Raw genomic sequence first — 19811 nt, 5'->3', positions numbered from 1 at the left:
TACATTTCACTGTTTGCCGATTTTGCAGCCGTACGTTCCGACAGAGTGGTCTCGCCAAAAGGTTACCAGTCGCGTGATACACGGATATTATAAACTAGCCAGCCTGATTATTCTGTTGATGGTATAGCCAGTGAGGATATACAACGAGGCGCCGTTGCTACATTTCAACAGAGATGGGTGTTGCTGAACGACAGGCCGAAGAAAAGGTAGACTGCGACTCATATTGTCGTTTCATTCTGTCAATAATAATCATCGTGGTATGATCGGTGACAGAAAACGCTATATTGCCTGCTGTTGAAATTTAAAGAGAATGTACACGAAGAAGAATCTTCTTAATTACAACGATCATTGTAAAATTATTACTTTTAGTTATCACTACATACAAGTCTAGCTCTATTGTTCCGTCCGATAACAAATCTGTCCGGAAACACTGTCGGGTCGATACGTAACTAACGTGGCAAGAGGTCATTGTAAAAAGATTGCATTTAATAAAAAATTTCTTCCGCAATGGTTCATCAACATTATGTAGCATGATAATGTAGGGTGGCTAAAATTGGTTTTGAGACACCAAAAACTGACGAACAACAAGAACAAAATATCACACTCACAAAACTCATAAAACTAATTTAACTTAGGAAAAGAACAACAATATAACGCAACGAAAACACGCAAAGACGCACTCTAATTAAACTCTCTTTCCAACACCGAACGACTCACGCTTGTACCGGTCACAATTAATTTATAAGGACTCTAGTTTGGTTGTCTACTTTTATGCTTTTCTTAATCTACGAGTCACTTCCTTGTAGGGAGCACGCAAAGGAATTTTGTTACGCAAAATAACTTTTCCATTTCCTTCTACAATAGAAAATATTGGTCTGTTTATAATTTGTTTCTGTTGGCAATAGCCGATTCACGATTTCTTTTGAAATGGTATCCTATAATATGTTACTTTTCGGCTTTTAATCATTTGTCCATTTGTCACATTACTTACACGTCTTTGAAGAAGACGAGTTCAGAATTACGTGAAACTATCATCCTCAGTTGTAAATACTCATTGTACTTGAACGTAATCATGAAACTTGAAGTCTTCTTTCTATTTCACGAAAAGAATTAGCTGCTACTGCGAAAGATATGTAAACATACAGTTGATTCAGTAGCGGCTGGCCCTGGTCGCAACACCGTCTTACAATGGTTTGGATGGACAAAGGCACGAACTATGGTATATTAATAGCTCTGTTATTTAAACTATTTTTATTGAAAATGATATCGTTTTATAAATTAGTGGGGGGTCGTATAATCCGATCCTGATATTATTTCTATAGTATAATAAAAAATTATCCAAATTTACATGGATTTTAACATTAAAATTTGTATTATCAACATATAAAAGTTGGGTTGTTTCATACGTTTTTATAAACAATGTTAGATTGCACTATAAAAATATATAATAAATTCTTGTGATGATAGAATTTAGTACCTATCTAAGGGACACGAGAAATAGCGATCGATTGAATAAGGTATTATATTCATATTCATTTGTATGTACATACTATGAGTCAAATAATTTATTTGACATTATACTAAACTGCTAAATCGAATTACATACTTTCCATTTTCAACGACATCAAAAAATTGTCTTTAGTTCCTGATTTTCGCAATCCGTCTCGAAGTACGTTCTACAGTCAAATGTGGTAAGGGTTGATTAATAAATCAAAAGGCACTTTTGATCTTGATTATATTTTATATCTCTTGATGATATCAAATTTTTTTTTTTTCAGCAATCGGAACTGGTTGTCCCATGAGCTGAATAGATATCATTGAAACCACAATTCCACATGGCATGATGGGAGCCTCTCCAGCGAGTCTTTCCTAATCCTCATTTGAGGTCTATTGGCCAAAGACGTTTCAGTCTTCTATTTTCTTGAATTTGCAGCAGCGGCTGCATAAGCGGATTGATATGATCACGAATCTTGAGATGGTGATTATTACTTCTGTTGTATGGTCTTTTGTATGAATGGTGTTTCAAGATCTTGATGTAATGTTTAATTAGAAACAAACCACGGTGCATCGGCTATCGCTCGGAGGATTTTTGATTGCGCTTTTTGTATGATGACCATATTCGACTTGTTGGCACATCCTCATAGTTGAATATCATAATATTGGTCTAATAATTGTTTTATACAATAGAATTTGATTGTCCAGTGATAATTTAGATCGTCTTCCGATAAGCCATACCAATTCTTTGAATTTTAATTTTATTTGTTTCCTTTTGGTTACAACATGTTATTTCCAGTTAAGTTTGCTGTCAAGAGATGGTATAAAATAAACGGAGACACGAGGTCTGTGATGCGTGCTGCACACGGTGAACTGTCAAAAAAAGTGTCCCGTCGTGTATGGAAGGATTTTAACCCTTAGAGCTCTATGGACGCATATATGCGTTTGGCGAAAGTCATCCGTGTAGCCTAAGGCCGCATTTATGAGTTTTCTCTAAGTCATCGGCCTGGACTAAGGGCGCATATATGCGTTTGTCGATTTTTTCAATCAATATGTAGTTATTTTCGTGTAAAATTAATACAGGGGTACTCGTTAGTAATTTGCCTTCCTTAGGTAGCGATTGGGCAATATTAGGGTCATAAAAATCCCCGGGAATTTCCGAAACGGAAATCCCATTTTCCCATTTTATATATAATTTTCCCAAAATGCGATGTCGGTCTATGTATTGATAATTGTTTTGAAATTTTCCTCACACAATTGAATTATTGACTTCCGTTATATTTATTAAATTTAGTTTTCTAGTTTATTGTTTTCTATTTTATTACACAAATTTTAGTTTATTTTAAATTTCAATGTTAATAATAAAGAATTAATACTAAAAAATAACGCTCTTGAATCATTTAATCTCGTGCGAAAGAATTACTATAACTTATTACGATTTGCGCTTAGAATAGTTCATCAACAGAGTTCAGTCTAGCGAAAAAGTATTCCGTCCACAGCGATCGTCAGCGCTGGCCGCGCGCCGTCCGTACGGACCACATAGGCCGCGAGTATTCAACAATCTAAGGGTTAATAACTAGTAGTCGCGTTGCTCCTTGGTGTTTCATTCCTTCAGTACGCGGGTCGTCTACCGCCACAAAAACGCATCCTTGGCTGTTTTATAGGGTGTGTTCCCTCTTTGTTGCCTCGTATTTACGTATTAACACTTTACCGACCGGAGGCCTATTAATAGGCTTTTGGTCGCCGATGCTTACCGACCGATAGCCTATTTTTAGGCTTTTTGGTACGTTGCTCAGTTGCGTTAGTTGCGTTGCTTTGTAAGCTCCCACATTGTTGCGGCCCTAGGACCGCAATGTCCCAGGTCAAGTGGAGGACTGTTTTATGTCCTTAGTATCAGTTTTTTTTTTACAAATTTATCTCAGCATACGGAACGCACAGATACTCACATGCGACAGTCTAAGCCAAAACAGAGCCAGCGCCAGGGAGAACCCGCGGCTGAGCGGGGCCGGTCGGAAGTACGTATGCCGTTGCAGCGCTAGCGGTCGGTAAAGTGGTTAATATCCTCTTCGACTGAGCTCCGGTCTAGGCGCCTCAGCTTGGCGTCTAAGCATCCCCATCTGTGACTGTTATCTTTGGGCCTCGGCAATGCCTTCCTAGAACTCCAACGAAGAGCTTTTTCCCGCTGGAAGACAATGGGCAGTGGTGAAAGTTGCCCACAATCGAACCCTTCGGCAAGATTTTTATAGGCTCTCTGACACCAGCCTATTGCGTCACTCAACCCAGCTTATCAATTCTCTTCGAAGCAAAGATAGATTCCGATGCAGGGTGACGTCATCCAAATAAAGATTCCTCTCGCACAAATGTATATAATGATTTACGTTTGAATTAAATGCACAAAAACAACTCTCGAAACCGTAACTGAGTCTCTGGAGAGCCTGCTTCTTTATCTACTATGACGAAGCTGCGTGCGTTAGTGCTGACGCTATGCGACCGAAATTTGAGCGTAGCGAAAGAGCGGCAACGTCTACAAGTCCTATTCTTATCGTTGTAACGTAAATGACTGCGCGGAGAGTCCCAATCTCTCCAACTAGCAGTATATTCAATGGAACAGTGAAAAGAATCGATCGGCCAAATGTGTCTTCATTTTATGAATTATTTTTTGAATAATCATAACACGAAGCATATTATACTGATCAGTGAAGATAGAGGCAGAAAACCCAACAAACAAAAAGAATCATCACTGAATGAATCGCAAAAGAGGTCCAGGTGTTATATATAGGTAACGGTAAGAAATATAGTATGAAATATGCCAAACAATTTACATGTAAAGGAATTGTAATAAAACATAATAATGTTGTATGTACCCAGTGCACATAAATGTTTATAAAATTTTACATTTTTTAATTAATCTCTTCTCCCTATAATATAAATATTATCAGATAGTGTATGTTATACCAAGAAGTTAAATGCAAAGTCTACTCGAGGTTTGCTCGCTACGGTTGGCTATTACAGGGAGCGATGGAGGGAGTGGAATAAGAGTGGGGGTCTCGAGCATGCGCTAGTGGAACATCATTGTACGGTCTTGAAACTCCCATTTACATTTCCGCGGCGGACCGTCGTCATACAACATTTAGATAAGAAATTTTAATAATAGAGAGATAGCGCATAGCATTTTGATATTTGGTAAAAATAAACAGGGCTAAACTCAGCGACACTGCAAGGCCGAGTCAACCCACGGCGGCATAAGAGCGAGCTCTAAATTACCACCGGTTCTCAAAAATCAGATTAATATTCTGACTCCCAAAATAGGGAGTGTACCAGATATTAAGCTGATAAGAACAGATACTACACTTTGATCTTAGCTTATTCAAGCCGAGAAGCGATACTTTCCGCTGTAAGAAACCACCTTGAAATCCTCTCAAGCGTTTCTTTTCACTTTCGAGAAAGGCTAGAGGACACTGGCTGCCGCTAGATAGCGCTACTATCTAATAATATAATAAATCTCTTCGTACGTGTACGTGTTACGTACGGTATATGACAAAAAAATTTGCTGAAGACGAATACTCATGAACAGTAGTTTTATTAATAACAAAATACGTTAAACATTTAATAATATTGAAGACAGGAATATACAAATAAAAAAAAAGAAAGAATGTATTGGGATTATGGGTAAAAGAAATAACTATTTGTATTTTATAATTATCTTTATTCTCTCCTAAAGAAGGTATATCTCAAGTATTCTGACTGTTTGCGTAGAGAGTCAAAGCTAAAGTGAGGAAAAAAAGAGCATGCGACTGTTGCTCGTCCCGGTCCCTCAATTCCTATCTAACGTGCGAAATAAACACTTCACGTGTTCTTGGAACCTCTTTGGCGCATAGTTTAAAGATATATCCAAAGATATATCCTGAGAGATTGACTTTTGTATATACATTAAGACGTATTTTATTTTCAACAGAATGTTTCCTGAACAATTGTTTCTCGCTACTTTATTATTTTTCCAATAGTCGGCTAGTATATCGTCCACTTTTGTGTGTATTTTATAAATTTTTATCTAGACGCATATAATACACAACGCATTTATATTGTTCTTTCATTTACCTCAAATTTGTTTACGGTATAAAAATCTTTGTGTTCTACAATTGTTTCCTTTTCTCCAATTTTGAAAGAATGCTATTCAAGTTTTTTAATTATACTTTTAATTATACTTAATTACTTTTTCCCCGTTATTTTGAAACCTTTCGTTTAGAAATATTATCCCAACTGTGAATATTATATATATTTCGCATATAAAAGTACTTGATCTAGAAAATGTTATTTAAAAATTAATAATCTTTATTTATAATCTTCAATTTTATAAAAATAAGTAATTAAATTATAAACATACCTAGTCATTATCATAACATTATTTTGATAATATGACAGTCATGCTTAAAACAAAAGATAGATGAACCGAATAAAATACAGTTCAGAAGTACAGTGAATTTGAAAAGTTTCCTTCTGCAACACTTGTAACACTCTTTTTTCAAAATTACGCGTTGCAGCGTGTTCTAAACGTTGGCATTAAAGGTTAACATCAAAGGTTGATACGACTACAACACAGGTACGGAAGATATTAGGTGTTAAGGAAATCACACAATTAGAAAATACCGATTTTGATTAATATTTTAGAGAATGATGGTACCATACCATTTACCGATACCATATCTGCGTATTATGGTTCCGCAAAATTTTTGAACCTGGCCCAGCAAAAGGTCACGTCGGCCCTGTATACAGGCGTACCAAAACACCAAGAACGAGAAGATTTATTCTACCAATGGCGAATACAACAACAATATTAGCTACTACGAATACAAATCTAACGGTAGTATTAAAACAAAATGTAAGTACACTTTGAACACTGAGCACCGAAATGAAAGAGGTTAGCCAAATTTTAATAGTTAACGAACTTACTTTTAGGCTATCCTTTCAGGAATATAAACATTGTAAGGAAAATAAATCATACGTTACTCTCAATTGCAGTTGCCACGAATCATTCCAATTTCACTCGTGACTCGCATGACACCCGTCACATACCGTTGTATCCTGTATGCTACCGATTGACTGTGACAATCGGTGCACATCGCAGCAGCAACGGTTCATCACGTCGGAATATTCTTGTCGACGATGCTTGACGGTCCGTGACGCGAAAATGACAGTACGCGTGGCTCGATTCAACGCCAATTCAACGACACCTTGGTGTCGAACGAATTCGTACCGCGTTATATGGAATTTCAGAAATAAATTACACATAAATTAGACCTATATAAAATCTGCATTCTCAAAGTATCAAGTTGCAATTGATACGCTTAATAAATAAAATTTTATAATAAAAATGACAATGAATATGTAGATTTCTACATATTTGAATTTAGGTTTATCGAATATAACACATAGCTCATATAATAGGAATATAAATTAGAAAAATTATTTCTAACAACAAAATTTAATTTGGTACATATTAGTGATGCATCCTAGTTTAAAATAGGTTCCTAACGTGTTAAAATTAAACGGTCTATTACTTTGTTTTATATAATTATCCTTTGGGCGCCTATCAAAGTCCTTATTAAAATCTTTTCTATCATATGTTCTCTTACCTATCAATCTTATTCCATATTTCTTCTTCTTTATATTTATTTCTGAAACAAATAATTTATTCTCAAACACTTATGAAACCGCTTCGGTCTTATCAGAATTCAGACATTCTTATCACGTGGTCCATATATTGAGGATACACAATTAGATTGTTTCATTGATTTAACACATCTAATAAGTGCTTCCATAGGTAAATTTTGCAAGCAATTTGAGTTGTAATATTTTTGTGCGAAAAACGCGTTATAGGAGAACTATTCCAATTTTCGCACCGCATTATATGCAAATTACGTTATAAAAACAGCGCATTATAGCAGACTTGATCTCGGCTTTATGTATTCGAGGATATCTATAGAGTTAGGTTGATATTTCGCGAGTAGTAGCTGTTGACAGAGTTAATAAATCGGTAAGTAAATCAAATATATCGTTGAATTCTGTACAAATCTAGGATGTCAGGCGTCATTTTTCTTAATTAAAATAATCCATTCTAAGGTTATGATTCAATGCGTGTAGTCTTCGCGAGATTTCATTATTTGGTCGATTTGTTTAACAGATATTCGAAACAGAATACCTTCACCACTAGCGGAAGTGTTAACAATCGTAAAAATTGCTTCAATACGATCATTCATTCTAGGAATGGCATTCGTAATTAATAACGTGTTGTCAGAATTCAACTGCGAGGCAGAGGAATTCGAAATGGAACAGAATATAACTAAATAGTAAAGATAGAGTAGTCAATTTTAGTTCCCCGACACTGTAACAAATCGTTCCCTAAAAGTCAATCGAATGATATATTTCGAATTTAACTGCAATCGGTTTTGAATGAATTTGAAGTTCGATTTCTGTTTCATAGCGTGTTGCGATGCACTTGGAAATACTCCTTTTATTATTAATGAAGTATTTTTATTAATTTTCGAAAATTTCATACTACTAGCCTTGAGCAAAAACACCGAAACGCTGATATCAACTAGGAATTCCAAAATTTCGTCATCGGAATTACATTTTTGTTGTTGAAAGTGTACGTACTTTAAATCATTCCAGGCTAATAAGGGTTCGGTAATTGTTACCGATTTGTTAGGATACCGCAATTAGATTGTTTCATTAATTTAACATATCGAATGAGTGTGTTGTTGCAATGTTTTTGTACGAAAAACGCGTTATAGGAGAACTGTCCCAATTTTCACACCGTTATATGGAAATCGCGATATAAAAACACAGCGTTGTAGCAGATCTGCCTATAATACAGAAAAAAATTAAACAACGTTAATAAAATTTTTTGCAATTATTGTGATGTATTGTAATATTTTGTAATTCAAATTGCAATAAATGACAAGCTTTATTTCCATAATGGATGGTGTTATTTGATAACTCTTACCCGTAAAGATTACTTTCATTTAAAATTACATTTTTGATGTAATCATGTAGGTGGTCGTACAGAGAACATATATATATTTGTGGAAATGCGTTGATATCTATGTAGCTAATATTATATAATTTCTAAATATTCTAATTATTTATTTTATTCCATTGAATAAATGCACGACTTATAATTTAGATTTCATTTGGAAGAACATATGGATCAACGCAAAGCAAATAAACGTTATTGCCAAAAGTGTGGGAAAACCTATTACAAGAGAATACAATTGAAAATACAATTAAGCATAAATAGTCCCATGGCTTGCATAAACAGGTGTATCCAATACGTAGGACAGTTTTCAATCGTGTGGAAAATATGAATACACGTCTTAACCGCCATAACAATGAAAAAATACATACGCATGCAAAGTGACAGATCAAAAAGTTTTCAGTATTTAAAGTTATGTACAAAAATTTGCGTCTTAAGTATGTACGTATATGTCAGTGTAATTTAAGAGTGAGCTAAAATTAGACAGGGTAGGGAAAAATCATAGGAGAACACATTACGGAAAATATAAGAAGGATGCGGCAATGTAAATCCTGTAATCGAATATCTTCGACGCGAGCAACATTATTAAACCACGAATATATATAATAAATGAAGAAGAAAGAATACGTTGAGATTTCTGTATTACGAAAGTATATTTATTAATAGTAAAACTAGTACAGTGGATACTCGCGTATACAGTAAAGTAATAATATGAAGTTACTGTCAAGGATAGTGCAAGTCCTTCGGGTCACAGATTTAGCTGAAACTTTGTAGGTTTGTAGATTTAGTCATCCAGTTTAAGAAAATATATCATTATAAGGGCAACTATAGTTTTCTAGACATTTATGATTAAAGTTTTGTTATTGCCTTAATTACAGATTTATTTCGAATATTTATCAAGTGCCGTTGTGGCCTAATGGCGATATTCGAAAATTCCCACGCTGGTGGCTTTTTTGGATGTTGCCGTTATCGATAACTATTCGAAAGAAATCTCTAATTAAGAATAATAAAACGGGTGTCGCTATTAGGCCACAACGCCACTTGAAAACCATTGGAAATAAATCTGTAGTTACAGAAGTAATAAAACTTCAATCATAAATATCTCAAAAATTATCGAGTAAGTTGCTCTGTGATAATGGTTAACATAGATTTCGAATATATATGTGTTGATATAATAAAAGAGCGATGTCTGTAAGAAAGGGATAAGTGGGACAAGTATGCATGGGATTCCAATATCTAATGGTTCAGGTTATTGCGATAAATGAGTATGCGTGTAACGATTGAGGTGTGTGTGAATTGTATATGTCATGTAATATATGAAAGTAGAAAGAACAAGTCAGAGAGATTGAACATAGGTCAGTTGTAATTGAGTTGAATAGTGAAAATAGGTGTGAGCATGTGATTGCGAGAAATTAATTAGATTTATACTTAATATTTGTGTTTGATCATTTTTCGTAATTAAATAAAGTTCTTATTGTTATTTATATTTCATCCACCACTAACATGCCCTTATAATGATATATTTTCTTGAACCTAGTAAATATTGACTAAATCTACAAACCTGCAAAGTTTCAACTAATTCAATGACCCGAAGGACTTGCACTCTTCCTGTAAGAAGAAGGGTCTTGATGCGAATACGTGTCTGCTTTGCTATCTGAACGGAATTGTTTAAGCGAAAGAAAAGTGGTCCTTATGTATGTGTTATGTTTTGCAATGTAATATCGCGGTCATTTACCTTGCGTTACGCGCTGAGGCTCTGACACCAGGAACCTTAGACAAGTGGCACATCCGGTATTGTCGTCTGTTGTTTCCCTTTACCGGAATAAGTATCGATTGCAATATTTATGAGAAAAAATTAGTGAGCAAAAATTCTTTGATGCATCATAAGAAATCCATACTTCATCTAAGCTATACACGTGTTAATACTGTGGAGAATCGTTTGTTACCAAAGATTACCAAAGTTACGTTTTATACACGAAAGAATACACGCTTATAGAGCGTCCTTGTGTTTGTAAAATATGTAAAATAGAGTACAAGTATTCATGCAATCTTAAGCAGTATATGAAGGTTCATATGGGAATCAAACCTTATAAATGCAGGTGTTGTACTAAGAGTTTCACACGAAAAGGAACGTTAAATGCGTATCTGAAGATAAATGTGCGACAAATGTGGTAGAACTTTTTCCCCCCAAAAATGACGTAATTAAACGTATCGAAATGAGTAAATCATTGTGCTGTGACAAGTGTTTCCAATGTTTCCGGAAAAAAGAGTGACAGACTAAAGCATATTGTTTTGCACGAAGAAAAATAATTGTATAATTGAGGAGCATGTAGAAATAGAAGAAACAGCACCACATCTGGATATACCGTGCTCGGAATTTAAATAATTTTTGCTATGGACAAAGTGAAATAAATATTAAGTACTAATATTATGCTTACAGTACAATTTTACAGCAAATGTATGCATAATAATGCATTCCTTTCTACGATTAACTGATTAATGAAAAGATTCTACTTTTGTAATTATTCCATAAAATATAAATACGAAGTTCTTTGTAGATTATTTTATATAAATTTCAAACGTTATTACATATATTTTATATTTTATATGTTTTATATAGATTTTATTTCATTGAATGTATTTTCGCTAATTGAGGATTGAACTTTCCGAGCAACCAAATATAATTTATTAAATTTATTATTTAATTTAATATTTAAATTAAATTTACTACATCGTGATAAAAACGTTAGAATTATGGGTATCGAACTAAAAAATTAAAATATGAAAAATATTAGTCATTGTACATTTATTAAATAACAATTCTCTTACGTGTTTTGATTGACGAATTGAAAACGATTTATATAAGTAATCAGTTATTTATTAAAATAATATTCAGTTGCAATTATTATCCAGTTATAATTCAATAGTTCATAGCCCAATTAAAATAGTAGACAGGAATATTACCTTCTTTAAATACTAAATAGTTCTTTGTAATTATTGATGGAAATGATTCGATTCAAACAGTTATTCCATTAATGACTAAAGTTCTTTATTAAATAACTGAAATGTAAATTATGTCGATAGTAAACATAATTACTACCTCAGATTAATAAAATCGACATGAAGAATGTCACGAAGATTAAATATCAAAATGAATATAAATGATTATCCAACATTATATATAACGTTGAATTTATTCACAATATTCCAAACAGCGTATATAAACCATCGTATTATCATAAAATCAACATTGCAAATTTTACGTCATTTCGAATTCTTTGTCATTGTAATTAAAATTTTAAATTATTTTAATCATAAATAACTGGCTATAAAAGATTCACCATTCGAAGTGGGATACCCTTTTACACTTAAAGGTATATAAAAGAACATTATACCTTCTACATTGATATAATTTAGAACAAATTTTAATGATAAAGTTGAGAAAAATTTAGTAAAGTGCGAACGAGTATTCTAAACAAATAAATATAATATAATCGAGGAAAACAGGAGTTCTAAAATGAACGACGGGAGCAAGACTGGACAACCAAACGACAAGAGAAATTCAATGAACAATTGCGATAGTCAAATACGACAGTTTTATGCTGGCAAACATATATTTCTCACAGGATGCACCGGTTTTCTGGGCACCGTTGCTGTGGAGAAAATCTTACGCACGTGTAAAGAAATTAGCAAGATTTACATCATGATTAGGCAAAAGAAAGGGAAATCGGTAGAAGAACGGCTTAAACATTTCTTTAAAAATGACGTAAGTACCAAAATTCCACAATAAAGTGAAAAGGAGATTAATACATAACAGTAAAAACTTAGTCGTGTTTTTCTCATTGATAATTTTATATCTAACGACCAAAGATTAAAATTTTAACTGCTTAATAACCACTCGCGCAAGTATATCGTTACGGGAAGAAATAATTCTCTTGTCGTTTTCAGATATTTAATAAATTGCGCGAAATGAATCCTAACTTTATGGAAAAGATCGAGGTGATTTACGGCGACTTGGAGAAAGAGGACTTAGGCCTCTCACCAGAGGATCGTCGTCGTCTCGTGGAGAACGTGAATATAATAATTCATAACGCATCGATGGTGCATTTCGTGGCGAAAGTGTCCCGCATTTTACGAACAAACGTGATTGCCACGCAAAAGCTGCTCGAACTAGCGAGAGAATGCCGTCATTTAATGGCATTCGTTTATGTTTCGACTGCTTATTCTCATCATTACAATCAAACGATCGAGGAGAAATTTTACCCGCCACCGGCTGATTTGAAGCTGATCAAAGATTTGATACGTGCTGACGAAGAGAACGCAGCTGGAGTTACCGAGGAAGTGGTTCAAAGTATGGTAGACAAGTGGATCAACATTTACAGCTTTACTAAAGCCACCACTGAAGATTTGGTTCGCAATTTTGCTAGAAAAACCTCGTTACCCTGTATCGTCTATCGGCCTTCAGTGGGTATGATAAGTGAAATACTTTTTTGTTGTAGAGGATGGAAGTTAGTTAAGCACAAAAATAACACTCATATAGAGTCTCCAATTAATAAATAATGATATATTTGGAAGTGAAAAGGATGAACTGTCGCTATATACAGCTAACCCTCTTATAACACGGTAGATAGATTCCTAGAAAATGCCGTGTTGTGTGAAACCGTTTTGTATGAAACTCAGAGCCAGTACAAAAAGTGAGGTTATGTTCTGAAAACTTACTAAAGACAAATTTTTTCTTAATTCTACATAAACAACTTAATTTTGATTAAAAATATAAATGTATGTACAACACGAAACAAAGGAAAAACAAAAATATTATTTTAATTTAATGCAACATTAATTTAATAAATTTCTTCGTCGTCACTGTTCATGTAGAAGTACAGTATTGTACAAAGATTTTTGCAATTTTCTTATCGTGTTAGAACGAAACCGTGTTATAGGATGCCGTGTTGTAGGAGGATTCTCGTAATTTATGAATCGTGTTATAGTGAAACCGTGTTGTAGGAGGAATAGTACTAGGAAGTACTACTCTAACGCTAGTTCTATCTTTAGTACTTGGTAACGCTGACTTTAAGCTGAACTGACCCTGACGGTCACTCGTTCTTCCGCATACACCATAGATATTAGCCTAAACGCTCGGGTTGAACCCTAGGTCACTGTTTATCGTCACTTGTCTTCGAGAAATGACCCAAGCGTTCCCATGCACTCATTTAAAACACAAACTACGCCTTCTTTTCTACAGCTATGACTCTAAGCGCTAAAATATCCTACGCTATTCTCGATTTATTTTAATTGTAATCTGTGACGTAATCATTCAATTCCTTCGAAATCCATTGGTCATTCGAGGTAGTCAAGGTATAATTCCATTCGCCATTATACTTTTCCATTATTTATGGATTACACGTTTCAACATTAACACTTTGACTGCCACGTTGGTCATATATGACCGGCAATGGTTTCTCCTGTGACTCCACGATGGTTATCGATGACCGGAGCGGTTGAATGACTCGAACTACATTGAACTACATAGAATAAAAATTGACAGTTAGTGCATTTCGAATATAACCGCTAATTAGAAGATACTTTGGAATAAAAAGTGCTCCATTGAACGATTAAAAATTTTTATTAGAACATCAAAAACATATTAAAACAAATCTTGCATCCAGCGATGCACTGCCATGGCGTCCTAAGGGAAACATGCAATTTCGGCGTGGCAATCAAAGGGTTAATCATATCTATATTTTTAATATCATAGAATAATAAGGTAAATTTTCAAATCGAACGTATTATTTATTTTATCAACAGTTGTAGGGACATATAAGGAACCAATCCCATGGATTGGAAATAAAAATGGTCCGGTGGTATTGGTAATGGCAGTCATTGAAGGTTACCTACATACCTTGTACTGGTATGAGAACGTAAATTTTGATGCAATTCCAGCTGACATGACGATTAATAGCCTTTTGATATCGATCTGGGACTTTGTCGTGTATAGGTAATGTACGGTATCTACTGAAATATATTAAAGTTTACAGCACGTTGTTACTAAAATGGCACAAAAAGATCGTAAAATGAATTATCCGTATAATTTATCTACTGTTACATACGGAACATGAAAATTAATATGCCTATTATTCTGTACAGGAAATCGAATGAACCGCAAGTGTATAATTATGGAAGTTCCGACTGGAATCCACTGAACGTCTTTTCAGGAGCAGTAAATATTATAGACATTGCACATAAAAATCCTTCGACCAAAGCGGTCTGGTACCCGTTTTTCATTTGTGCTAACAACTTTTTCATTTTCTTTGTACTTCACACACTTTGTCATATCTTACCTAGTATATTTGTCGACTTATCTCTTTTGGTACGAGGAAAGCAACCAGTGTAAGTTTATTAAGTTTTTCATGCAAATGACTAAAAGTATTAAGTTCCATTTTAATAGAATTAATTAAATTATTTAAAAACCTATATTTTAAATTAGTCCAATTGTTACTATACAACAAAGCAGCGTATAAAAATTCTGTTCATTTTTGCAGCATTACAAGTATATTGTTCAAGTTAACGAAAAATTATAAATTATTGTCGTATTTCATATCTTCGAACTGGGTTATAAAGGCGGATAAACTGAAAGAAGTTCAAAGGAGGATGAATACAGCAGATTTGAAAGAGTTTCCTTGCGATTTAAGCTCAGTGAACTGGTATGAGTGTACAGAAACATTTGTGGCAGCTGTACGAAAAATACAGAATGAACCACCAAACGCGGGTATCGAGGCAAAGAGGAAGCATCGAAATTTGATGATAATACATTACACCGTTTGTGGTTTATTTGCGCTTTTTTCATTGTACCTTTTTTATACGATAATGAGTGCCTTTATTTCGTTACTATCAGCGTAATTTGCACAACACAGACCCTGATATTACGATACCCTGTATAATTTATGAAAATTAATTAAAATTTAATTATATTTATGTATAGAAATTTAATAACAATACGATCTAACCATGTGCGGTATACCGATCGATATTATTATCTTTTTCTGTTAAATATTCGTTTCTGTATAGCGATGCCCAATTCGTTCATGCACTTCGCATTCGTTGATTTCTAATACGTGAAAATAGGGTTATCTTTTTCCCCCGTCTTTCATCTTTTTTTTCTTTCTTTTACAATAAACCCACCATATCCTAAATTACCATTTTCCAAAGTTTCATTAAAAATCCTCCGTTCGATGTTATCACTTTAATCACTCGTCTTCGTGATTTTTCTTCCAATATACGTATAATCATATTCTCAATGTCTCCCGTTAATTAATTTTTTAAAGCTTATGCCACTTTTTTATTCACCGGTCATTCGACTATGGTAGATTTAGTGTTAACCAAGCATCTCAACGTATGTCGCGATCGAAATTCTCGTATTTCCGACGGGTTGTAAGGCCGTCTCGCGACTACGACACGTGTTGCCCGCCAAATTAATATTGGGCAACTGTTTAAGTTGCACGAGCAGAAAAGAGTCGTATCTACGACGGTCGACGTTTCGAAAAGAACCGTGGCGTGTTATTGATTTGAATCGGTTAGACGGAGTGTTTTAGAAAGACCCGACGTCTCTCAAATTTCGTATGGAAGTGTGTTAAGAGAACCCGTGTCTCTCAGAGCTCGTACGGAAGCGTGCTCCTCGATCTTCCTAAGATCGGCCTTAGGAAAAATCGGGAGCTCGCCAAATATGATTGGCCGTTTTTGACCAAGGGCGTTCCCTTGGTTCGCGAATCCGTGACCTTGGAGAAAGGGAAGGTTCCCCCAAAAACAACGATAGTGGAGGAAACCCTCTCCTCCAAGGTGGGGTACCTGGGGTCCACCCGCGCGCTGGTGACCCCATCGGTCGTTTATTACCCCTAGCGAGGGCCTGAGGCTTCCAACGTGTGCGGACCACGTGGAGCCCTCAGGCCTATTGTCAGCCAAGTCTTAAGAGTCGTCGCCTAATTTCGTTAAATTAGGGATTTCCAAGATTCTCGTGTTCCGCGACACGAGAAGTCAAAGAAAAAAGGTAAAGCATTCAAACATGCTGAAGGCATGGAGCGGAAAATTCCGATGCCGAATTGTTCGACCCTAAGACCCGGCTGTTGGAAGACCGTAACGGGTCTTCCTTGTTCCACGACGGAACAACGTACGTGGCACGTCTTTCTAGCGTAAGTGGTTAACCCTTTGTGGACGGAGCGGTTTTGAGTAAACCGTACCGTGGATCAGAGCCGCTGTCGTGATAGTCATTTAAAATTACCACCGCTCATTTTTGCTTAAACGCGATTTCTAAGCCATAGCGACGCGTTTACGTGGGACACATTTATGCGTCCCTCGGCCCTAACAGTTGTTTTCGTCAAACGCATATGTATATGTGGTGCTCGTCAACAAAGAATTAAGTCCTTCACAGCCCTTATTATCATTTTATTTAGGAATTCTTACAAAACGTGCTCCTATCACGTTAAGTTTTTGCGTTGAGTTTGCAATGACTAAATTATTTTCGCCATCCTTACATGCCGTGTGCAGATTTATATCAGCATCTTCGAATAAGTAGCTTTTATTTTATAGAATTTTTATTATTCCTATGGATTCCAATTGTGTAAACATAATTGCATTTTTTATTTCATTATTTCAATATGTATTGATAGAGTAAGTACATTCTTGTCTTAACTTGTGAGAGGAATCTTTATTTGGATGTCGTCACCGTGGATCGAGATCTATCTTTGCTTCGAGGATTTCGAGCCTCCGTATATTTTATACCGCCAAGAAATAAAGAATACGACCAGAATCAAAAGTTCGTTTCGACTTATTAATCCGATATTTACCACAAACTGCATTTTGTATATCATCAACGAACTGAATATAAGAAATGGGGAAGAAGGAAGAGAAAGGAAAAAAAATGATGCCAACAACACGCGTGGAGTTCCCAAGCGGTCACCCATCTAAGTACTATCCGCGCCCAACGAAGCTTAACTTTGGTGATCGGACGATAACCAGTGCATTCTGAGTTTTTGTTTTCTTTTTGAGCGTTTATTGTACCAATAATAAAAGAAACAAGTATATACAGGGTACAACAAACTATAAAACACATAGACAGTTTACGGTAAATTACACAAAACGTGTTAGAGACCCAGATTAATGGCTCTAGTATTCGAGCGCTCGCAATCTGACATTTTTGTATTACACTTTAATGAACTGCACTTAATGCTACTTTCTTACAGTAAAATATTTGGAGACTTGCGTCCGGGCTTTAACAATGACGGAAAAATATTAATTGTACCTGATTGGCACTGGCGGACAACTAAGTAATTAGTCGGTGCAGATTATGGAGGGAGGATGAGTGGAGATGAGTAGGGGTAATAGAGAGATTAAGATTTATTACATATATACAGTAAATGGCACGTGGATGCCAGTGAAACACCTATGCACATATATGTATGGATTGCCTAAGCTATATAGTTATATACGCGATACAGTTATGTAGATATAAATTACAAATTTATAAAATTCGTACTTCCATATAATAGATTAATGTACGAATAAAGCATTCGTATCAGGTGCGCCAAAGAATAAGACAGATATATATACATTTCATGCACGCAATTGTCCACAATATACATATTTACATCCTCATACAATTTTGCTAAGGAATCCGAAATTTAATTACTATTAACATTTGAATATATACATGAATGTATATTGTGTGTGGACAATTTATACCTGTGAACAATGCGTAACTGAAGTTATACACTTACAGACTACCTACAATAATACGATAAAGAGCAGTAACAAGATAGAAATATATCTTATGTTTAATTTCATTTGGCCCTTCTCTTCTACTACCTTGTATTAGTAGAAGTGTAAATATAGGGATGAATTGATTGCACGGGTGATTTCGGTAATCTGAGTAAACGAATATGCCAGACACTTGACAACAGGTTGCGAGTGTGAGACTAAAGCCACCAGTATTTTTTGGTGTTTTTTCTGTGAGCGTCATTTGCATCAATGGAGGGCAGTTTAGTTGAGAAACGTATATTCGCGTGATTGTCTGGAGTGTTTTTGTCGAATAGAATTCTTTTATCTGAGATTTTTTGAAAATAATTATATAAAATGGGTAAATTCTTGTTGTTTTGAATTAGTCCTTGAGAATCGAGGTGCAGGAATACTTCAGCGGGGAATAAGGCCTGTATCCTCTCTTACATCAAAATAGCACGGATTTGGGTAGGTGGAGAGTAGTATAAGGCTATTGTCAGTGACCTTCCTTGTGTTTGCCCAATAATTTCTTATAAGTTCAAGGATGAATAGATCAATTCTTGTTAACTTAGCTTTTTCATATAGGACTTCATTTCTAACGTTTTTAGTGAAGTTCGACTCAGGAGACATATATGTATTTAAGCATGACCTGAGGCATTTTCTCCATAGATGTTGCGCTTATATTGAACCAAACGAGAGCAGCATATGTGAGGATTGGACGAATTAAGAGTTTATAACATAGAATTTTGACATAATATTGGGCAACTGTTTAAGTTGCACGAGCAGAAAAGAGTCGTATCTACGACGGTCGACGTTTCGAAAAGAACCTTGGCGTGTTATTGATTTGAATCGGTTAGACGGAGTGTTTTAGAGAGACCCGACGTCTCTCAAATTTCGTATGGAAGTGTGTTAAGAGAACCCGTGTCTCTCAGAGCTCGTACGGAAGCGTGCTCCTCGATCTTCCTAAGATCGGCCTTAGGAAAAATCGGGAGCTCGCCAAATATGATTGGCTGTCTTTGACCAAGGGCGTTCCCTTGGTTCGCGAATCCGTGACCTTGGAGAAAGGGAAGGTTCCCCTGTGTGCGGACCACGTGGAGCCCTCAGGCCTATTGTCAGCCAAGTCTTAAGAGTCGTCGCCTAATTTCGTTAAATTAGGGATTTCCAAGATTCTCGTGTTCCGCGACACGAGAAGTCAAAGAAAAAAGGTAAAGCATTCAAACATGCTGAAGGCATGGAGCGGAAAATTCCGATGCCGAATTGTTCGACCCTAAGACCCGGCTGTTGGAAGACCGTAACGGGTCTTCCTTGTTCCACGACGGAACAACGTACGTGGCACGTCTTTCTAGCGTAAGTGGTTAACCCTTTGTGGACGGAGCGGTTTTGAGTAAACCGTACCGTGGATCAGAGCCGCTGTCGTGATAGTCATTTAAAATTACCACCGCTCATTTTTGCTTAAACGCGATTTCTAAGCCATAGCGACGCGTTTACGTGGGACACATTTATGCGTCCCTCGGCCCTA

General features: G+C 35.6%; 1 protein-coding gene across 1 annotated transcript; it reads left to right on the top strand.

Moving 5' to 3' along the window:
* The first annotated feature begins 12044 nt into the window (after positions 1-12044).
* Positions 12045-19019, top strand: LOC108554070 (fatty acyl-CoA reductase 1). Its single transcript, XM_017909206.1, has 6 exons — positions 12045-12293; positions 12476-12995; positions 14333-14522; positions 14672-14914; positions 15067-15293; positions 18901-19019. Exons 1-6 carry the CDS (start codon positions 12045-12047, stop codon positions 19017-19019), a joined length of 1548 nt encoding a protein of 515 aa, XP_017764695.1.
* The last annotated feature ends 792 nt before the right edge of the window (positions 19020-19811 follow it).

The sequence above is a fragment of the Eufriesea mexicana genome, unplaced genomic scaffold, assembly GCF_001483705.2.
Source record: "Eufriesea mexicana isolate 0111107269 unplaced genomic scaffold, ASM148370v2 scaffold16080, whole genome shotgun sequence".
Classification (NCBI taxonomy): domain Eukaryota; kingdom Metazoa; phylum Arthropoda; class Insecta; order Hymenoptera; family Apidae; genus Eufriesea; species Eufriesea mexicana.
Note: the sequence above shows the minus strand (reverse complement) of the source record. Positions and strands in the feature narration are given on the sequence as shown.

Excerpts from the sequence above, each read along its gene's own strand:
- LOC108554070 (XM_017909206.1), top strand. The coding sequence starts at position 12,045 with ATGAACGACGGGAGCAAGACTGGACAACCAAACGACAAGAGAAATTCA. Across the intron at positions 12,996-14,332 it reads CGTCTATCGGCCTTCAGTGG|TTGTAGGGACATATAAGGAA; the intron begins GTATGATAAGTG and ends TTTTATCAACAG. Across the intron at positions 14,523-14,671 it reads TGGGACTTTGTCGTGTATAG|GAAATCGAATGAACCGCAAG; the intron begins GTAATGTACGGT and ends TATTCTGTACAG.